Below are 19,736 nucleotides of genomic sequence, written 5' to 3'. Positions count from 1 at the left end.
TAGCTACCTCAACTAATTATATCACTCTCTGCATTAAATACCTTTGCAACACATTGGTGGTAGGGCATAATTTCATAGTTAATTGGATGTTGAAGTATGAGATTAATGCTCTGAAAATGTAGTGTTGTTGACTTAGGCATGAATTAAGACAATTTGTGGATAGAAAAGGAGAGAGATGAACCTGTGAGATTGAGATATTCAAGAGCTCTAATTATGCTTCTGTATTTTGTACAATCAGTGGCAGCTCAACCATCTTGTGATTGAAGAATGGCAGTGGATGAAAGCGAAGTTGGTTATGGTTTTACCACTTCCATTCCATATCAATTTTCTGTAATAGCTCTGTAATAATTATACTGTGATGAAAACAATTCTGAGGTGGATGGTGCTTAACTCAATTTTCAGGAAATAGTGAGGTACCCAATACACAGTCTTTTGAGTAAGAATCCTCAATGAATGTTTTCATAGGAAAGGTTGAAGCTTCACAAATTCCAACCCTATAGGCAAATTAAAAAATTCAACAATATTACTTTTTTAGCAGAAACACCCTTGTCACCATGAAATGGTCAGAGAGAATCTTAAGAAATTGGGTTAGAGTGCCATAAAACTGTGAATGATAAGATCAACATAATGAAGAAATGATTGTAAGTTTATGGCATGGTGGTTTTTCAGAGACATGGTAATTTTTTTTATCAATAGATAAATGCATGTAGCAGAAATAATCACTGAGATTTGAGGCCAGGTAGGTAATGGTGTCGTCATTTATCAAATGAGCAAGCCATGTTGGAGAAGGTATGAATTGAATGCTTTACAGTACATTTATAGAATCTGTGTTGAACAAATTGGCAGAACATAAATGATAAAATCTATCCTAAATCCTAAATCAAACTAAAACAAGAGATAAGATATATTCTGATAACAATTAGGCAAGTTCTGCATTTAAATTATAGAGTAAGATTTCATTTCCATAATCATGTTGATCTATATATTTTCAGTTTGTTCTTCTCATTCGAGTATAAGATAAGGCTAATGTCTTAGAACCTGTTAATTGTGTTCTTTTTTTTCCATGGTTTTGTTTTTAGTGGATATGTATTCCAGTATCAGTGAGTATCACATTGCATTGCTTATTGCTTTCAATGATATTAGACACTTTATTGGCCTAGAAAGATATTTTTTTTTAAATGGTAAAATGTGATCCTTCTGTATCTTGTTTCAAATTCTGACATGTGAATTTTGAATTAAGATGTTATGTAGTGTTTCATAGCCTAATAAGTGAAAGAATCGTAGAAGTAATACACAAGGTGGACTGATACATGCTATGAGGTTTTTGTTTGCTAACATAGTCTTGCATCGGTTGCTTCTCTTCGAATTTTGCTGAATTTTTTGTTTACATTCTTCACAAAAATTCTATTCACTGCATAATTTTATTTTGTGTGTTTTGGACTCAAAATCAACATCAAAACTATTTTAAAGAAAAAACAAACAGACTAGAAATTTTTAACTAGGAATGAATGAAGTAAATGGTGATGGATTTGTTCAGAATTTTGTTGTGTAAGATACGCATTAATCGGAACATAATCAATTGAAAGGTGTGAAGTTATTTGATATTATGTACTTTGTAAGCAAGTAACGTGGACTGAATACTTTTTTGGCCGTAAATCTTGGCTAAGTAGAAGGCAATAAATAATAATAATAATATAGAGAGGTAAAAGTACGACATTAAAGTTACTGGTTTTTGAACCGTGCGAGACACGGGTCTTGAGTTTAATATTTCTTAATAAAAACAAATTTTATATCATATGACAAAGGAATAATTTCACCATTCATATTTGAATTAGAATAATAATAATAATAATAATATAAAATATATTATAAAAATAATTTTTTTTTGTATTAATAATAAATACAAATGGATGGTATGATATACATTGTAGAGATAGACACTACTTGAATGGTAGATGATGTACTATTAGACTCTATAAAGCACTGTACATTGTACGTAGATTAGCCACTACATATTATAACTTGAATAGTTTGATTTGCTATTTTTTTTATTGTTTAACTTCAATTGCTTTATATAGTTATCTATACCTGTATCTTCTAATTTAATTTTAGTTCAAAAATTGTTTAAGAAATGAATTCAAAAATATTTGTAATATAAATTAGACAAAACAAATTAAAACATAATCAACAATAATTTCATTCGAGATAACACAAGATATTAAAAATAAATACTTAAGATTTTTTTAATTTATTCAAATTGTTTCTCTTTATAGAATATAAATATTGAAAAATATTTGTAATAGATTAAAAGTATTTTAACAAATTTGTTTAACAAAAGGTTAATAAGATCCACTTATTAAGTTGATAATAGAAAGGAGGTGAAGGATGCCATTTGCACACATCACAATTTCACTACATATTGAACCCTAGTTAAAAGAAGAAAATTGAAAATACAAATTCAAATTATTAACATGTATTTTATCTTGTTCGAATAATGTATTTAATATAAAACATTAACATTTAGGAGTGGTTTATAACTTTTATCTGTAAACACCTTTAAAGAATATGCAAATGTCAGATGCCACTTCTCTTATAAATTAAAATCAATTGACAAACAGAACTTCTAAAACTAAAATTTATTTTGCCCTCAAAATTTTATTAGAGCTAATGAAAAATATTCTTCAAACAACACCTTCGAACAGTAATAATCGTGATTACTTGTGACAGGAGAAAAATAAGCGCCGAGTAGAATAACTGACTGATTTTTACCACCAAGTCGAAACTGATTCTTCTAAACTAAACCCTCCTTTAAAACATAATCAGAAAATACAATTTTTTTTTGAACAACACAAGTTCATTCACTGAATTCTATCACTATCTAAAAGCAAAGATTACTATAAGAATTCAAATACAGAAAGTTTGGGGCAATTGAAGCATGAGACATGAACATGCAGTAAAATTCCCCAATAAATTAAAACTAGGTCCTATATAACGCATCGCCAGGACAGAAAAAAGTAGCCTGTGTTTGGCTTGTTTAACAAAACCATGCCGCTGCTATTTAATCTGTACACCCACCAGGAACACATTAAGTAGCCTCAACACTGCCGCTTCTCCAAAGCTTCCCTGTTCATTCACTTATTATGGAAGCAAACAATGCAGAGAATTACAAAGGACACTGCTTAACATCCTTTCTCCAATTTTCCTTTTACCTTTTGTCCAATAAGTTATTAACTCCAACTCCAATCAAGTATAACATCTAAAAAATTAACCAAAGGAGGCACTGGCAAAAACTAACCACCAGTTCTTAAAAAATATCCAAAAGTATAATATTACAGTCACTTTAACATCATCAACGACTAAAAAACTGGAAATCTGGGTGACTGACTTGAAGCTGTCTTAACAAGTTGTCGGCCCGCTGCAAAAGAGAGCTAGCTAATTGGCGTTCATGTCCACCATTAGGAGTCCACAGAGATCCTTTGAACTTGTATGAAGCAAGCCCAGAAACAGGTAAAGAGATTTTATGGACATTATCCGTCTCAGTAGGAAGCTTGTGAGTCTGCCTTCTTTGAGAACCTGTAAACAAAAAGAAAAAAACATGTTTCAATAAATCAACTTGTGCAAATTAGAAAACGGAACATGGTTCATGTGCAGTAGCTAACAACAATTTCATTATATGTGCTATGCACCTATAATTGGCAATGTAATTAAATACAAACATGTTCCCGTGATAAAAGCAACACAAGCCTTTTTAGTAGAATAATTAAGAACCCCAACAAATCCAGAATGACATTCGTAATCTTAAACAACACATAAAAGTATCTTTCTAGGCTAAAAGAATGGTTGGAATCATTGAAACAAAGCAATAAAATAATTTGCTTTGGTACTCATTAATACGTATAAAGAGTTAAGAACAACATAATAAAAGAAAAAACCACATTAAACAGAATCCAAGATAAAAAACCATATACTCATAAAATTGTATCATGTGCGTCAATATACATGATATCCAGTGCATGGGGAGATTCTAAATAACATTTGTGTATCATGTATCAAGAAAGGTTCCAAATTAGAATTCAATTTTAGAACACCTCGTTATGTTAGGGATGGATGCATATATATACACGCCCTCAATTCAAATATTGGTAAATATCATGCACCATGAACAAAATAGAAATTAAACTTAGTTATAAAGCACAAATGAAGCAAAAGATTGCTACCTCCCACAGGTGTATACAGATTATGGTATGTCAGGAAACAAGCATCCAAATCTTTTAATGTTGGACCAGTTGGTATCCTGTAAATTGGATACCTACAAGCAAATCATGGAACAGGTAAGTCCATTGTGCATTTGTAAGCTGAATATCAAAGCACAAAATTAAAGAAGAATACCAGGCTACGGATATCCAACTTGATGGAAGTATATCACAACTTCCAAGGGTCACCAATTCAGGGAAACGAAAAGCAAGATCCATTATCTATTCACCACCACATAAAAGAAAACACAATCAAATGACTCAGCAAAGAAGGACCCGAGATAACAAATTACCAAAATTATATAAGTGAACAGGGCGAGCATATGGCATGATAGAGTCAGTCACCGCACCTTATCAGCCAAAGGCTCACGGCTGTAAGGAGGGTCACGTTCAAGATACTCAAAAATCAAATAACCCTGAGGATTCACAGAATCTCCATCATCACTAGAAAACCCATCTTGAGGAAGGGAATGGTGATCTCTCAAAGATAATCTACTCATCCGTTGAGGTACCTCATCCGACAGATGGGGAAGATTTCTTTGTTCCCTCGTGTATTTCAATCCCCTGCCATGTACAGGTTCACAATCACTGCTACCATCACTACTTGAGTCCCTGAAATCGCTGTCACTATCCTCCCCAAGTTGCCTATCAAAGAACCAAAAATAACATTGTCAAACAAGTAGCTAAACCTTGAACAAGGTAGTATCCCCACATCGGCACAGCACACAATAAAAATGGATAGCAATTTAGCAAATAAAAAAACAGTAGTAGCTACATCATACAATCAGTAAAGATCATTGTTTCAAAGGAAATCAAAATGGTAGAAAACCAAAAATGAACATTAATTTAATCCGGGAACATGCTTAAAACCCAAAAAAAAAACATAGAACATGCAAAGAATCAACCCAAAACCACCCTATTGTTTGGCTTGCATAACCTTTTCAAATCAAACAGTCACTAAAATGAATAATCTGTACACGGTCCAAAGCAAACAAAATACCTTGACTTCACAGTTGGCTTCACATTCTGGGAGTAAATTTGAATTCCAGAAAGATAAGGAACGTAATACTGAACAACACTATCCTTGTCATTCAGTACAAGCGGAACTCCAGCGCCATACGCACTCCATTCGCGGAAGGACTCCCATAAATCACCAAGAACAAAGTAGGGCTGAACCTCCTCATCGCACGCCCTAAGTCCTCTCGTCGTCCTCTGCAAGATCCAAGGAAAACTATTACACTAAACAGTTCCACACACAGAAATGAAAACCTAATTCATAAAAATGGCATTAATTTTTTTTTCTTTTAAAGCAACAAAACTTTGCTTGTTTTCTTATTAATTCTCACCAAAACCATCCCCTCCAATCTACGGTCACTTCCATAATTAAACACGGCCATAAAAGTTAAACCTTCCACCCACTGAATGTGGCGGCCACAAACAAAGACAGGACTTTAAATCGAATTTTCAATAACCCAAAAAACCAAATTCTAATAAAATAAACACGATTTAACCAACAACCCGTCAGAAACTTATTCAAAACACTTGCAGCAGTAACTCAAAAGCAAACCTTAGGAAGATACTGAGCAGACACAGAGGGCGTGATCGCCTGCAAGAACCGCTCCAGATTACTCAACCGGCTGAGGACCGGTTCACACGAAGGCACCGCGCCACTCTTCTTCGCCTCCTCCTCATCCGACCCAACCCGGTTCTCCGGTACCCGATTACCCAAATCCACCGATTTGTCTCTCCCGGTGACATCGCTGTGGGCCCTACGCAACTTGTCATTCTCCATGGTGTGAAACGGCCGGCGAGCCTTCGCCGGAGAAAAGAACCGATCCTCCCCGCGAGCGCGCCCGAAGTTCAAGCCAGTACCCAACATTCCTATGCCCAATAAAAAGGAAGGGAAAAACGGGACCCAGGAAACAAAAACGGAGCTTTTTTGTGGGTGTTGGATAAACCTCGAGTGTGGTCAACGGTGTTTGGAATGGGGAGAAATGGTTGAGAATTGGATGGGAAACGATGAGGATCTGTGTTGGCGATTCTAGGGTTTGGGGAAAACGGAGAAAAGGATGGGTTGTTTTTGTTATGAGGAAGAAGGGTTTGTGAGTAGAGAGGAGTTGTTTCTGTGAATCGGAAAGAAGGAAAGAAATAGAAAGGGATGGGTCTTTGAGTTATATAAAACAACGCTTCTGTTCCAACATTTCACTATTTTTTTTTTATTCTTTTATTTTATTTTATTTTTTTTATTTCTCTCGGTCTCACATGGTGTTCTTTATTATGTTTTTTTTTCATTCCATCTCTCACTTAATATATTAAATGATAGGGTATCATTAAGCAGGTATATAATCACACACTTTTTTAATTCATTTTTATTATTTATCAAAATTAAACTTGTTTAAAAATATAGAGAGAAAATTATTACAATTTCTTTGTATAGAGCTGTTAATTACGTTAATGGCATTTTTTCTGAATAAAGTGGCGAACGTGGAGGTAGTCAGGAAATGGATCTGGTCGTTGGATGCTGGAAGAAGCAGGTGGGGGCAAAGGGTATAATGGTATTTTCAATCGAGGGCTAAAGGACCAAATAATCTCAACCCTTTCTTTTCCTTTCATTTATTTTATTCTTCCTAATTTTCACTTTCTGAAAAATAGGTGCCACGGACTTCATAAAATATTTAAATTTCGTATATACTTTTGTTTATACAAAAAAAAATACAATAAAATACTATGTCTACTTCTAAACACTACAATTAAGTTGTATAGAATATGTAAGAAATTGTAATGAGTGATCATAGTATTTAATGTTTATGATAGTTATTCACCAATGGAAAGGAACTCAAGAAACTGAGTATTCTTCAATATTTAAATTTAAAATATGTATTTAATGTTACCTTTAAATTTATGGATGAAAGAGAATGAAATAATCAATATTTATCTTTGACTTTTTTATTTTGAGTTAAATATCTAAATGTATTTATTGTAATACCATGTTCTATATATTAAAAGATCACGTTTCTCTCTCTTTTTATCATAAATAAATTTTAATTGCTTTTATTTCATTTAATAATATTTTCTTAAAATCTTCTGACTTTAATTAATATGAGTTTACATGTTCTTTGTTTTAGGAGAAAAACATTTTAAGAAAATATTGGAAAATAGTAAAATTTAGTATATGTGTTAATTTTTTCTTTTTTATTCCATATGTTATTTAATTTTACTTGCATCAATATGTGCTTAAAGTTCAGAGTAGGAAAGGGATAAATGTGAGCTTTCTTTTTATTACACCATTTTCTTTATTTGAAATTTGTTAAAAAGTATAGTAAAAGTATGAACATTCACATAACTTTTTTTATGAGAAAAAATAAAGTAAAAAACAAAACAAAAATTTAAAAAAAAAAATACATATAAAATAACGTTGTTTTGGGAATTTAATATTTACATAGTTTATTCGCATAAAAATGTTTTAATAAGATATGATTTATAAATATCAGTATAAAAGTTATATATTCAAATCATGGTACATATATAGCAGTTGTTGACTAATAGTAGGGAACCGCTTACGTTTAAATATTCTAATATATTATTTCATACAATGAATTATTTAAAATAAATGGATAATATCTTTGTTCAACATTTTATATAATTTTTATGAAACGTTCATTTTTGCTTTCTTCAAAAAATATTTTAAATGTGTGTTTTCAATAAAAAAAAAATTAAAAAATTAAATTTTATTAATAATAAAGATAAATTTAGTATATTAATAGTATTGTTTTAGAAGTTAAATATTTTTTATTTGTATGCAGTGATCATGTTAAAAATATCTTAAAGATTTTTTAATAAAAAATGTTTTAATAGTCGCCTAAAAAATATATTATTTTAACGTATATATATATATATATATATATATATATATATATATCACTCACATTCTTGGATGAAGTTTTTCGAAAAATATTCATATTTGTTGAAGTTCCTAAAATAAAATTAAAATTGGAAGTTATACATATAAAGAAGTTATTTTAGGGTTCATACGAAATTCATGTTCTAAGTCTTTCTTAATTTTGTACCTTACAATGAAAACGTTTTTATTTAAAATTTTAATTAAATATATATAAGCAACAATAATGTTAGAAATCTTTTAAGAAGTTCTAAAGTTGAAGATATTGTATTAATGATGAAAGGGAGTAATTTATTGAAATTTTAAAAAATATTTAATGTTATCTTGAAATTTATCAATGAAAGATAATGAAATTATAAATATTTATCCTTCAACTTGTTTTATTTTCTTTTAAAATTTATGGATGAAAGAGAATGAAATTAAAAACATTACCCTTTTCTTGTTTATTTTCTTCATATAGGGTGGAAATTATAAATGATTTTATTGTTCTCCTTTATTCAGTAAATATCATTTAATTTTTTTATGTCATTTGTAGTTAAGTTTTAGATTATATTAAGAAAATGGGAACACTCTTTCTAATAATACATCGTTTTTATTAATTATAATTCATTAAGAAATACAAAAACACCATTTTTAATAACGTGTAAAACTTAACCAATTTTATAGTTTATAATAATTTTTAATCGGTACATATTTAGAAGAATGTGTTTATAAAACTTCTCTTTAGAAAAACGCAGCATAAGTTTTTACTCAGTTTCTAAAAAGTTATACAATTATGTTATGTGTAACGGTTGAATTAAAGATAAACATATTTCATAATATATAATAAATCAGTTTTATAATATTAAGTTATGTTTAAAGTTTATTTTTAATATGATATTATAATTATTTATAGTTTATTTTAGTAAAAATTTATAATATGTTATACAATTATGTTTAACTAGTTTTAATATGGAAGCATCTAAAATGGGATGGTCCAATCAATTAAAGATAAACATATTTCATAGTATATAAATTGTACAAATCTTACCTTATAAATCAGTTTTATAATTTTAAGTTATGTTTAGAGTTCACTTTTTAATATGGTATCATGATTATTTATAGTTTATCTTAGCGAGAGTTTGTTAGACTTATCGAGTCACCCGCTATCAAACCATCAATCTACATGTAGTTCCACGTAGAGTTGGAGGATCTCAACATCATAAATATGTTTTGGAGTCTCACACACAATTTTGAGGATCTCGGAGTGAGAAATATATATTGGAGATCCTACATCGACTGGAAATAAAGAGTGCAAATCTCACCTTAAAAAAATATTTTATAAATTGAGTTAGACTTAAAATTAACTTATTCTTAACGAAGTGTTTTTTTATTGAGTTATTAAATAATATTGTTTATTAGTTTATTTAACAATAAATAATTTAACTTTAATATAATTAAACAATTCATTATGTTGAAAATTAGAAAAGAAGAGTTACGTGTTATAAGTTACATAAGATCACTAAAAATTAAGTTAAAAAAGTCAATAAAAACTGAGCATAACTTATTAATTGTTTTTTAATGATAATTTGATATGAAAACTAAAAGGCAAATTTGGAAGTCTAAAAGATAGTTATGAACCTTATGGGTAAGTCAACGACCTCCTCGTTTTGTATGAATCAACATTTTCATCATATATCTAACTCTCTTTTAGTTGATTAAAAGAGAGAGAAAAATCTAACTCTTTTCTTAGTTATTATAAAATATTACCCTCTTCATCGATAACTTTTCATACAGAGACTAATAAACATGATATGGATCTTTAGGGTTGAATTTAAAAGAGTATTACATAGTTTTAAATAATAAAATTATTTTTATGACACTGTGTTGATTAAGAATTTTTTTTACTTTTTATATTTATATTTTCTTTTAACTACAACTTTTGAATCTACATGTTTACATAAATAGATGTGGTTTACACTACGTATTAATTCATTTCAATATTGTTGTATTATTAATTCAGTCATCTTAAACTCATTTCATCACCTTAAATGTGAAGTTTTATTTGATCATTTCACCACCTTAAATGTGAAGTTTTCTTCAATGTGTTTTAAATACTTAGAAAAGTTATAATATAAATTTATGTATTTAATTCACACATTTAAATCAGAGTCATATTTTATCAATTTGTAACATTAATTATGTACATTTTGTATATCTATATTGATAGTTTTTTCGAGATTCAATAACAATGACATACGAGTTAAATCCAAATAAAAATTTGACATCATCTCTAACTCAAAATCTTAAGGTAAGAATTTGTGAGTTTTTTTTTCTTGTATGTTGTTCAACTCTATCATTTATCCTAAACGTGAGATTTAAATTTGCATTTTGATTTTCTAACAATCTTACCCTCAAGTGTGAGTCGTTTCACATTGGGAAACTTTCCCTCAAATTCACTAACGACCCTTATCTTTATCGTTGTTCATCATAAGTGGACATGCTTGGTTGGACCTTTTATACATGAGTTAAACTCACTAAGAGATTAACATCAGCTCTAACCCAAAACTTTAAGAGAATGAGTTTGTGAGTTTTTTACTTTTATGATGTTCAATTTTATCATTTATACTAGTGAAACTTGGACTTTACACTTAAATTTCCTAACATGCATAATTCATAAAAATTATATTTAAGTCAATATGTAACCGTCATTTAATTGTATCATCAACCATTTAAATCAAAATTATTTAGGAAACATTACTCTATCACCATAGATTATCAAATTTGAAGCATTAAATAAAAGATTCAAAATATACGCATAATTAAATCAAAGTAAAATATTTTCTATACATACGAAAGTGATAATTTAGAAAAAATAATTACTAATATAATTAAAAAATTAATGTATAATTGTTTTGAGCATAATAATAAAGATTATATCATCATTTAAAAAGTACAGTGAGTGTAACACCTTAATAATGACAAAGTATAATGACAAAGTATTATGTTGTGAATCCAATAAAGATTATGCATAAAGTATATATTTTTTTCAAAATGTTACTTAAAGATACCTAAAACTTATGTAGTAACAATTTATTTACAATATATATGTATGTGTATGTAATATAGTACAGTGAACGCAGTTTATACAACAAACATACACATACAAGGATAAACTATTGGAATAAAATTATAACATACGAAAGCATAAGTGAAAAAAACATTTAATTTTGAAATTCATATACAAACAAAATCCATGTATCAACCACAAAAATTCAATTTCATTCTAATGCTAGTATATAACATTCATATATATCAAACATGAATATATAGATAAAGATTATTCAGCAAATGGAATATCAATTGACGTCTCTTGAAAACTCTTATTAAGTATGTAACTACCAGAGATTAACATTTGATCAAATACCTAATACTACATGTCTAAAATAGGTCACGATGTGTATAAACTTCATCATTAGTTTCTCATCATCTAATATCTTAATTTATGTAACTTAAACCATTAGTGAAGTTAGAGGATCTTCGTCACAATAAAGACTTTTCATATTTAATACACGATCAAACAATAATGCATACATTATCCCAATGTATGACCTCAATTTCATACAGATTAATCACCCAATATCAATACAATTTTGTTTACAACCTCCATACAATCAAGAGACCTCAATGGTTTTAATATGCTCAATTATATATTTTGTATTCTTATATAAATCACAATTCAACAAATAATTCCAAAATTTTAAAACTTTGACATCCAACTCACATTCAAACTAAGACAATTAACTTTATCAACTACTTTTCAAATTGATAAACCTGGTTTTCACCAATTAACATTCATTTCACACAACATAGCTTCGCTTACCTGAAAAACTTATCTTCAAAGTGCCCTCCAAAATTTAAGTCATAAATGTTATACAAAATTTGGAGACCTATAAAAAGTTATCCAAATATAGTCATTTTAGTATATGGTAAAATAAGTTGAGAAGTGATTCCACCACAATTTATGAAAAAATAATAAAGAAAAACATTGAACAGTATTTAGAATAAATAAGAACTTATTTTATTTAAAAAATTAATTAAAAATAATAATAATTGGTTTCTCAACTACTTTGAAACTTGATGAGATTTTGAAATAGACTAATTTAAAGAAAAAGTTATATTATTAAAAAAATGTCTATTTTATTTTAATAAATTATAAATAATAAACTAATTTATACAATGTTAATAGGTAACTTATTGTCATGCAAAGCTATATATAAAAATGTGTGAATATTTATGTTATATTTAGTTTATATACAAACATGTTTTTAGATAATTATATAAATTAATTTTGGAATGTCTTATCATATTTATCAAATATGAAATAATATGTTGGAAATGAAAATAATATGTCTCAATATTAAAATATTGTAAATTAACGAGATAATTTTATTTAACATATAAATATATAGGAGGAAAAATGTGACCCATCAAACTTGTGATACATCGTGTACAGTTTATAAAGTGACAAAAATTGAGGAATTGGAGTAACATGACTAGGAACATTACAACACATGATTATTAAATTCAGAAGTTATCACTTAATCTAATATTTTAAGTAACACAATAAATGATTTTATCTTATAAAATTATTTATTATTTTACCTACCTTACTGGTGAAAAATAATACTGTTTTTCAATTGGTCTAATTAGTTGATTGAAAAAGGTTTTGATTATTTGGATATTGAAAAGACAAAAATGGGGTTGTGGATGGTGAAATTAGTGGTGGGAATAAAGAGGTGTGATGATGATGATGGATGGAGGGAAGTATGAATGTGAATCAAAATATCCGAATTTGACTGCAACATGACATTTCTGATTGGTGGAAACCAATGCACTCGGATTCGTCACTGCTAGAGAGACACGTGTTGCAGAGAGAAAGTTTTGGACACGTGTACGTTCCTGGTTTATGGGAGTAACACCGTGGAAACTGTCTCTTTCTTACTTTATCCTCTGCACTTATTTAATTTTAAAAGAAAGGATAAAAGAAAAGAGATTTCTCTTTGCTGCGAATTCGGATCGCCAAAATAAGCTTTTTTTTACGTTTTTTTTGAGTCATTTTGAAATAAATTATTGAAACATGATTTTTTTTTTCAAATTTGAAGGTGTGCTTCAAATTATGACGTGAATTAATTTTTTTTATTGAAGTAATGATTTGAATAACAATTTTAATATAAAAAAAAAACATTTTGAGAAACTATTTTTTTAACACAAGTGTTTAATATGATTTATCTTTATATTTTTTATTTATTTATTTCACAAGTTTAAAAAAAAATCAAAATTCACTGAAATCTATTTTTATTCATAAAAAAAGTATATTTGTCACATCAATATGATTTAAACATCAACAAAAAAAAATAAAGAAAAATAAAATCAAGCTCGACAAAAGAATCCAAAATGAATATTAGGATTGAATTGGAATAAGTACATTGAGCTGAACTAGGTTTTGAAACACATAACTTGCATGAGTAAAACAAAAGAAAAGAAAAAACGAACTTGAAAGTTTCAAAAGTTAAGAACAGTGAGTTTGACACTCAAACAACTCATTAAATGAAGAGGTTTCACTGGTTGAGAAAATTGCACTGAAAATGGAATTGAAAGTCTTTGGTTCTTTTTATAAATAAAAAAGTGTTCCAATCCACTCAAACGTCAAAAGTTTTCTGAGATTGAGCGTCCTCTATTATTGGTATTTGTAACTTGTAGTAGAGCTTAATGGTTTTCCAATCAACATGCAAACACTCTTAAATATTGAAAATTTAGAGGTTTGACTTTGGTAAATTCAAGGAAGGAAGAAAGAAAGAAAAAATGTAAAAAATTATATACAATATTTTTAAAAGTAAATTTTAAATTAAACTCAACTTTTTAAAATTAGTGTGTAAATAATGTTTCATTATGAATTAATTGTATTTCTAATTGATTTATATATTATGAATTAATTGTATTTTTAATTGATGTAAAATATAGGATAAAGTGTAGTTTGTGTCTCATAATGACTGTTAAATTTTTTTCGGTTTAGATTATGTAATGCGTCTGCTTCTCTAAATGAGATGTAGGGAGTGATTTGTACTGTATGGTAAGTGAGTTGTGAAAACATATAAACATCGTAATCTTTAATGGGGGAGTTGTTGATGGTTTAGAAGTGGTTGTCTTGGTTCAAGTGAAGGTTTGGTCTTGGATTAAGTCAAAGTCTTTCTTTGGTTTGTTCTCCTTTTCCAAATGGTGTCTCGAACCTTTGTCTGTATGATGATGGTTTCTTGATATATCTTTTAGTTCAGGTGCTTGTGTTTTAGGGTGTTTATTTTTGGGTTAAGTCAGTGGTGTTTTGTAATCCTAAACGTTCGGCGGTGCGAGTTTTAAGATGAAATGTCTTAAGTCTTTTATTTTGTATCAGGATTAGAACACCCTTAAAGTGGTTCACATTTATTTATTTTTTATAATAAAAAAAAAAGAATAAAAATTTAATTGCTCTATTTTATGTTTTTATTTTATTCACTTTTGATATTTAAAGGTAAATTTCTCATCAGTGTTCAATGCTCACAATGTTGTCCTTTTGTTCTGTTTTTGGTATGTTTTATTATATGGTAAGAGACCTAACTCAAATCTAAACTTTCCTGAGTTGGCTTGATGTAGACTAAGGCTAAAAATAAGTAGTATTGAACCAAATTTGATGTCCGATATTGTAACCAATTCATGTGTAACCAATCCATGATAAGCTAAAAAATTAGTAGAAGAGGGTTGGTCCCAAAAAAATTATAAATCTCTGACCTATTTTCAGACCAATGGATTCACATAAGTTTCCTTAAAATGAAGTTTCTCATATTCAGCAAAATATACCATAATTAAATAATATAACATAAAATATTCAAATAATCTAATTTGCACATTTTAAAAAAATAAATAAAAAAAATAAAAATGATCAAAATAACACAATATAAATCAACATGCAACTTAATGAGACCAATAGACTACAACGTTATCCAACTTATATTCATCCCTATTATATTAAAAAAAAAAAATTATTGCTACCTAGACATATGCATGGCTAAAATGTGAGAAATGGGAAAATAATTATTTTAATCATACAATAATTATATTCAAATCATTAATGTTCTTTTAACAAAAAATATATATGTATTAAAGTATGAAATAAAAGAAATCAAATTTACATCATATATTTTTGGAAACATTTTTTTTAAATAATAAAAATTGGTCAAGGAATTTCAAAAGCTTTTCCATTTTAAACTGTATTCATACATTGCTTTATTACTTTTTATATTAAAAGTTTTATAATCAACAGTTTCTAATCTATTGTCTAGCTTTATATTCAAGTATTCAAATCATAGAGTTTAAACTTCTATTTTTTCCATCTTCAATTTTCTACTATGTTCCATATACGGCCAAAAAAGCATAGAAGCGGAAGATTGTCAAACAAAAACAATAGTAACATGTGGACGAGGTTGAGTTGTTGGAACGTGATAATCACACGCTGGCTTGTGGTTTAGTGAATAATATGTATTGCGTTAATTATCCAGTACTATTTGTTTGCTGGTTAAGCAACAAAATATTGAAAGCTGTCTAATATTTTTATTTCCACAGGTTTGTCTTAATTCAAACAAATATTCAGTTCAGAAAACAAGTATATATTAATTATGGCAGTTTTAAACATCATTAATATTGAATGAATTATCAAACATCAGTTTTGAACCCCATACATAATCTTAAGTAATATTTTTAAAAACTGTGGTTGAAATGGAAAGAAAAAATATTATATAAAAATAGTAAATATTTAATTTAAATAGAAATACAGTAATAACTGTGCTGTGTGAATAGATGAGATATAAAAAATAAGTAGACAAATATCACCTTGTTTATATAGATAATGTAATGTAAGCACAAAGTCAGAACAAATAAATAAAATTTATGAAAAGCTTTGCATGTTGATAAACATTTCTTTCTAAAGACCCCACACACACGTGTTGTCATGATAATTTTTTTTTTAAAAAATTTAGTCTTAACTTGAATTTGGGCCACTAAACAATCTTGTGTTTTCTGAATTTGTGAGGAAAAACCAAAATGTGATAGTATAATTAACTAACAAGTAATAGTAAGTAATCTTCATAATATTATTAGTAATATTTGAGTTTTATTGTACCTGACTTAATAATTCGTATGAAAATACTCGAAACAACACTGAAAATATGTAGTATTTTCTCAGGTATGAAGATCTGAAAAGTCGAATACAAAAATAACACATAAAATAAATCCAGTATTATAAGAACATTTTATTATTAAGTTATAAATATGAAATAATTATTCACTTAATTGATGACGAATTTTTAGTTAAAGAAATGTTAAATATTGATAATAAAAAATGAAATAATAATCCATTAATTTTATTGTATTGTTTAATTAAAAATATTATATTTTAAGTATGAAACAACTCATTATCTTTATAATACTAGATTTGTGTAATTTGTTATTCTTATAGTTTTTTTATATTAAGGATGTATTTTTGTTACCAATGCTATATCACGAAAAATTTGATCATTTGATAAATTAGTTTATTATTATTTTGTGTATTTGATTATTGTTAAAATTTGATCTCGAAAATAATGAGAGTATTCTTAAATAAAACCATGGATGTGAGTTATTAAATGTTTAGGATGTTAGCACTTTATCTATTTTGAAAATCTATGTAGTTATAGTATTGTATAAATACATTATACATGTATTATATATTGATAGAGACATTGTTGCTTTATAGATATTGTAAGTTAATATGTCATATCACATGTACCATTGAACAAAAATTTGTGTTTTTCACATCATTTATTGATAATGCATCCATTCAATAAGTTGTATAATATATTTTTTAGATCCTAAATTTTGAAGAAATATTTTTAAGTATAGTTTTTATTTTATAAATATTAAAATATATTATGGTGAAGCATTTTTTACTGGTAAAAATTAAAGAAATAACAATATTTTTTAATTTAATTATATTTAATGGTATCAAATTTAATTGTTAAACAATAAAAAAAACAAAACACAGCGAGTAAAATTTACTAAAGTCAAATTACAAATTATATTAATTTCAACTCCAATGACACTGTAGACACTATATAAGTGAAAACATATTCTTAAAAAAAACTAAATTAATATTTTTTAAATTAAAATTATTATAATATTATTATAGAAAGTTGTGATGTGGTGTTATTCCGTGTTAACAAAACTTTTTCCAAATATATTTATAACGAATCTAGGAGTAGGTGCCCTGCGTAGGTGTAACACACGCATCCGAATAATTAATATGTTTTATATAATAATCAGCAGATAATATCATAATTTTGTAAAAAAAAAGAAGATAATATAATATGACCCTCCACTGCTCGTGTTTTAATTGGCTTTTCAGATTCCTGCTGACTCATAAACAGGTATTCTATTTTATCTTCAACTTTTATAGGTGCAAATGCAAAACTAACTATATCATAAGTATATATAAATAATTTTAAATTCTTCAAAATATAACACAGAATATATATATTAAAGTAATACATTTTTTTACTTTTATTTTACAAAGCTGAACATTTTTATCTCGTTTGTTTTAAACACGGCAGTTTCTTTCTGCACCCTACATTTTTTCCTGCACCCTCACAATGTTATGCAAAGATCAAACTGTCCTTATTATTTTTTAAAAACTCTAAAATGCACCTGAGCTGTATTTATTTTTTTGCATTATGGATTATAGAATCCGGAAAAATTTCGGATCATCACTTCCAATAAAATTTTGGATCCATCAATCCATAATTCAAAATATGCATTTCACATTAGAAAATCCATCATTAAAAAAAAATCATTCTATATCCACCAATCCGTAACAAAAATATGCATTGCAAATTCAGAAATCCATAATTCAAAAAAAACATTCCGGATCCACCAATCCGTAACAGAATTAGACTTCCAGATTCAGCAATCCAGAAATCAATAATTTATGCAAAATTTGCTTATAGAACACTCCTCATCTGCAAAACCGATTTTCGGTAACCACAGAGTTTTTTTCAAATAAAAGGTGCATTCAGTAAATTTTGGAGGTGCAGGAAGAAAAACGTAGACATATAGAAAGAGGAAGCCTTTAAACAGTCATCGTGATGGAAGTTGGAAACGTAAATCTGATGGTAATTGGGCCATTGGTGATTAGGCCTAGAGCAGGAGAATTGTGATACCTTCAAATTGTGGGTTTTGCATTCAATCCCATAAAACTTAACTCTACCTCATACTCTTTCTTAGAAGATAAAACTATTCTTTCTTATATTTATATTTAATTTACTTCTCTTTTCTTCTCCTATCCTTCGTATTGCACCATGTACGTCTTTCTTAGTTCATTCGTGAGAGAGAATTCTAAAAGCTCGATTAAGTTTTTGATGAATATTATTCCTATCAAAAGAATATTTTTCCATTAAAATAAAATATAAATATATTTAAAAATAATGCATTTCAAAATATAATTTTAGAAGGGAGAAAAGTAGATTTTATATTATACAGGTTGCAAAATGCAAAAACCCCAAACTGTATTGCTAAAAGAGTAATTTTACAAGCAGAAAAGGAGGGAGTTTGATGGAATTTGTGTGAGTGTGATTGTGATGGGAGAATGTGTGGTGGAAATAGAAGTGAGATACATGTGGGGAGACCCACAAGATCCATGCCGGTACTCTAAAATAAACTCCATTTTCATTCTGTGCATCATTCACTTTTATACAGCAATATCATACCTCTAATTGTCATCAAATCTTGAATAAGTGACCTCATAAAATTACAAAAATATTTTTAGTTTAATTTTAATTCAAATAAATGTGAATTAAAAATAAAAATATTAATTATTAAATAATTAATTTATAAAATGAATGTAATATTGAAATTTATTTTTGTAAATAACATAAAATTACATGAATTTAAAGAATAATTATTTTTAATAATATTATTATAATATTTAGTTTTATTAACTAACAAGTAATGTATAATAAGTACTCTTCATAATATTATTAGTAATATTTAGTTTTATTGGACCTGACCTAATAATCCGTATGAAAATACCCAAAACAATACCGAAAATAGGTAGCATCTTTTCAAGGTAGAAAAATAATAAAATTGTAATATTTCAAGATTTAATATTAATTTGAATTATAAGAAAACTGTATCGATGGTGAGAAGAAATAAGATGTTTTTATTATCTTATGTATATTCATATGTATAGTAAATATATACATTACAAGCTAAGTATGTATGAATTCATTCATGATTAGTATCTTAATTAGAGTCAAATTATAAATTATATTAATTTCAAAGAAAATAATAATTATCAAATTATATGTAATTATTATATGCAATATTGTACGATATTTTACCAATTATATGCAATTAATTTAATAATGATAGAATCTCATGATTAGTATCCTACCTCATTATATTGTAGTCTGGGGAGAGCAACTCTCTATATATTAGATGAAGTGATGTAATACACACATAAGAGGATAAGAAACATTTTTTTT

The 19,736-nt window shown here is 27.6% G+C and overlaps 1 protein-coding gene across 1 annotated transcript; it reads right to left on the bottom strand.

Moving 5' to 3' along the window:
* Nucleotides 1–3,281: 3,281 nt before the first annotated feature.
* Nucleotides 3,282–6,444, bottom strand: LOC137827892 (uncharacterized). The gene is made up of 6 exons (XM_068634251.2): nt 5,821–6,444; nt 5,254–5,465; nt 4,604–4,898; nt 4,390–4,475; nt 4,218–4,309; nt 3,282–3,573 (listed from the first exon to the last, which is right to left on the bottom strand). The coding sequence occupies exons 1-6, from the start codon at nt 6,130–6,132 to the stop codon at nt 3,350–3,352; spliced, it is 1,221 nt and encodes a 406-aa protein (XP_068490352.1). The 5' UTR covers nt 6,133–6,444; the 3' UTR covers nt 3,282–3,349.
* Nucleotides 6,445–19,736: the final 13,292 nt, after the last annotated feature.

Source organism: Phaseolus vulgaris, chromosome 7 (genome assembly GCF_051622355.1).
Source record: "Phaseolus vulgaris cultivar YP4 chromosome 7, ASM5162235v1, whole genome shotgun sequence".
Taxonomy (NCBI): Eukaryota; Viridiplantae; Streptophyta; class Magnoliopsida; order Fabales; family Fabaceae; genus Phaseolus; species Phaseolus vulgaris.
The sequence above is the reverse complement of the archived record's forward strand: the minus strand, read 5'-3'. Positions and strand labels throughout refer to the sequence as shown.

What these genes read in the sequence shown, in the direction of transcription:
- LOC137827892 (XM_068634251.2), bottom strand. Translation starts at nt 6,132, where the DNA reads ATGTTGGGTACTGGCTTGAACTTCGGGCGCGCTCGCGGGGAGGATCGG. An exon ending in GTGAGCCTTTGGCTGATAAG is followed by an intron (nt 4,476 to 4,603) that starts GTGCGGTGACTG and finishes GGTGGTGAATAG; the next exon opens with ATAATGGATCTTGCTTTTCG. An exon ending in AGTTGGATATCCGTAGCCTG is followed by an intron (nt 4,310 to 4,389) that starts GTATTCTTCTTT and finishes ATTTGCTTGTAG; the next exon opens with GTATCCAATTTACAGGATAC.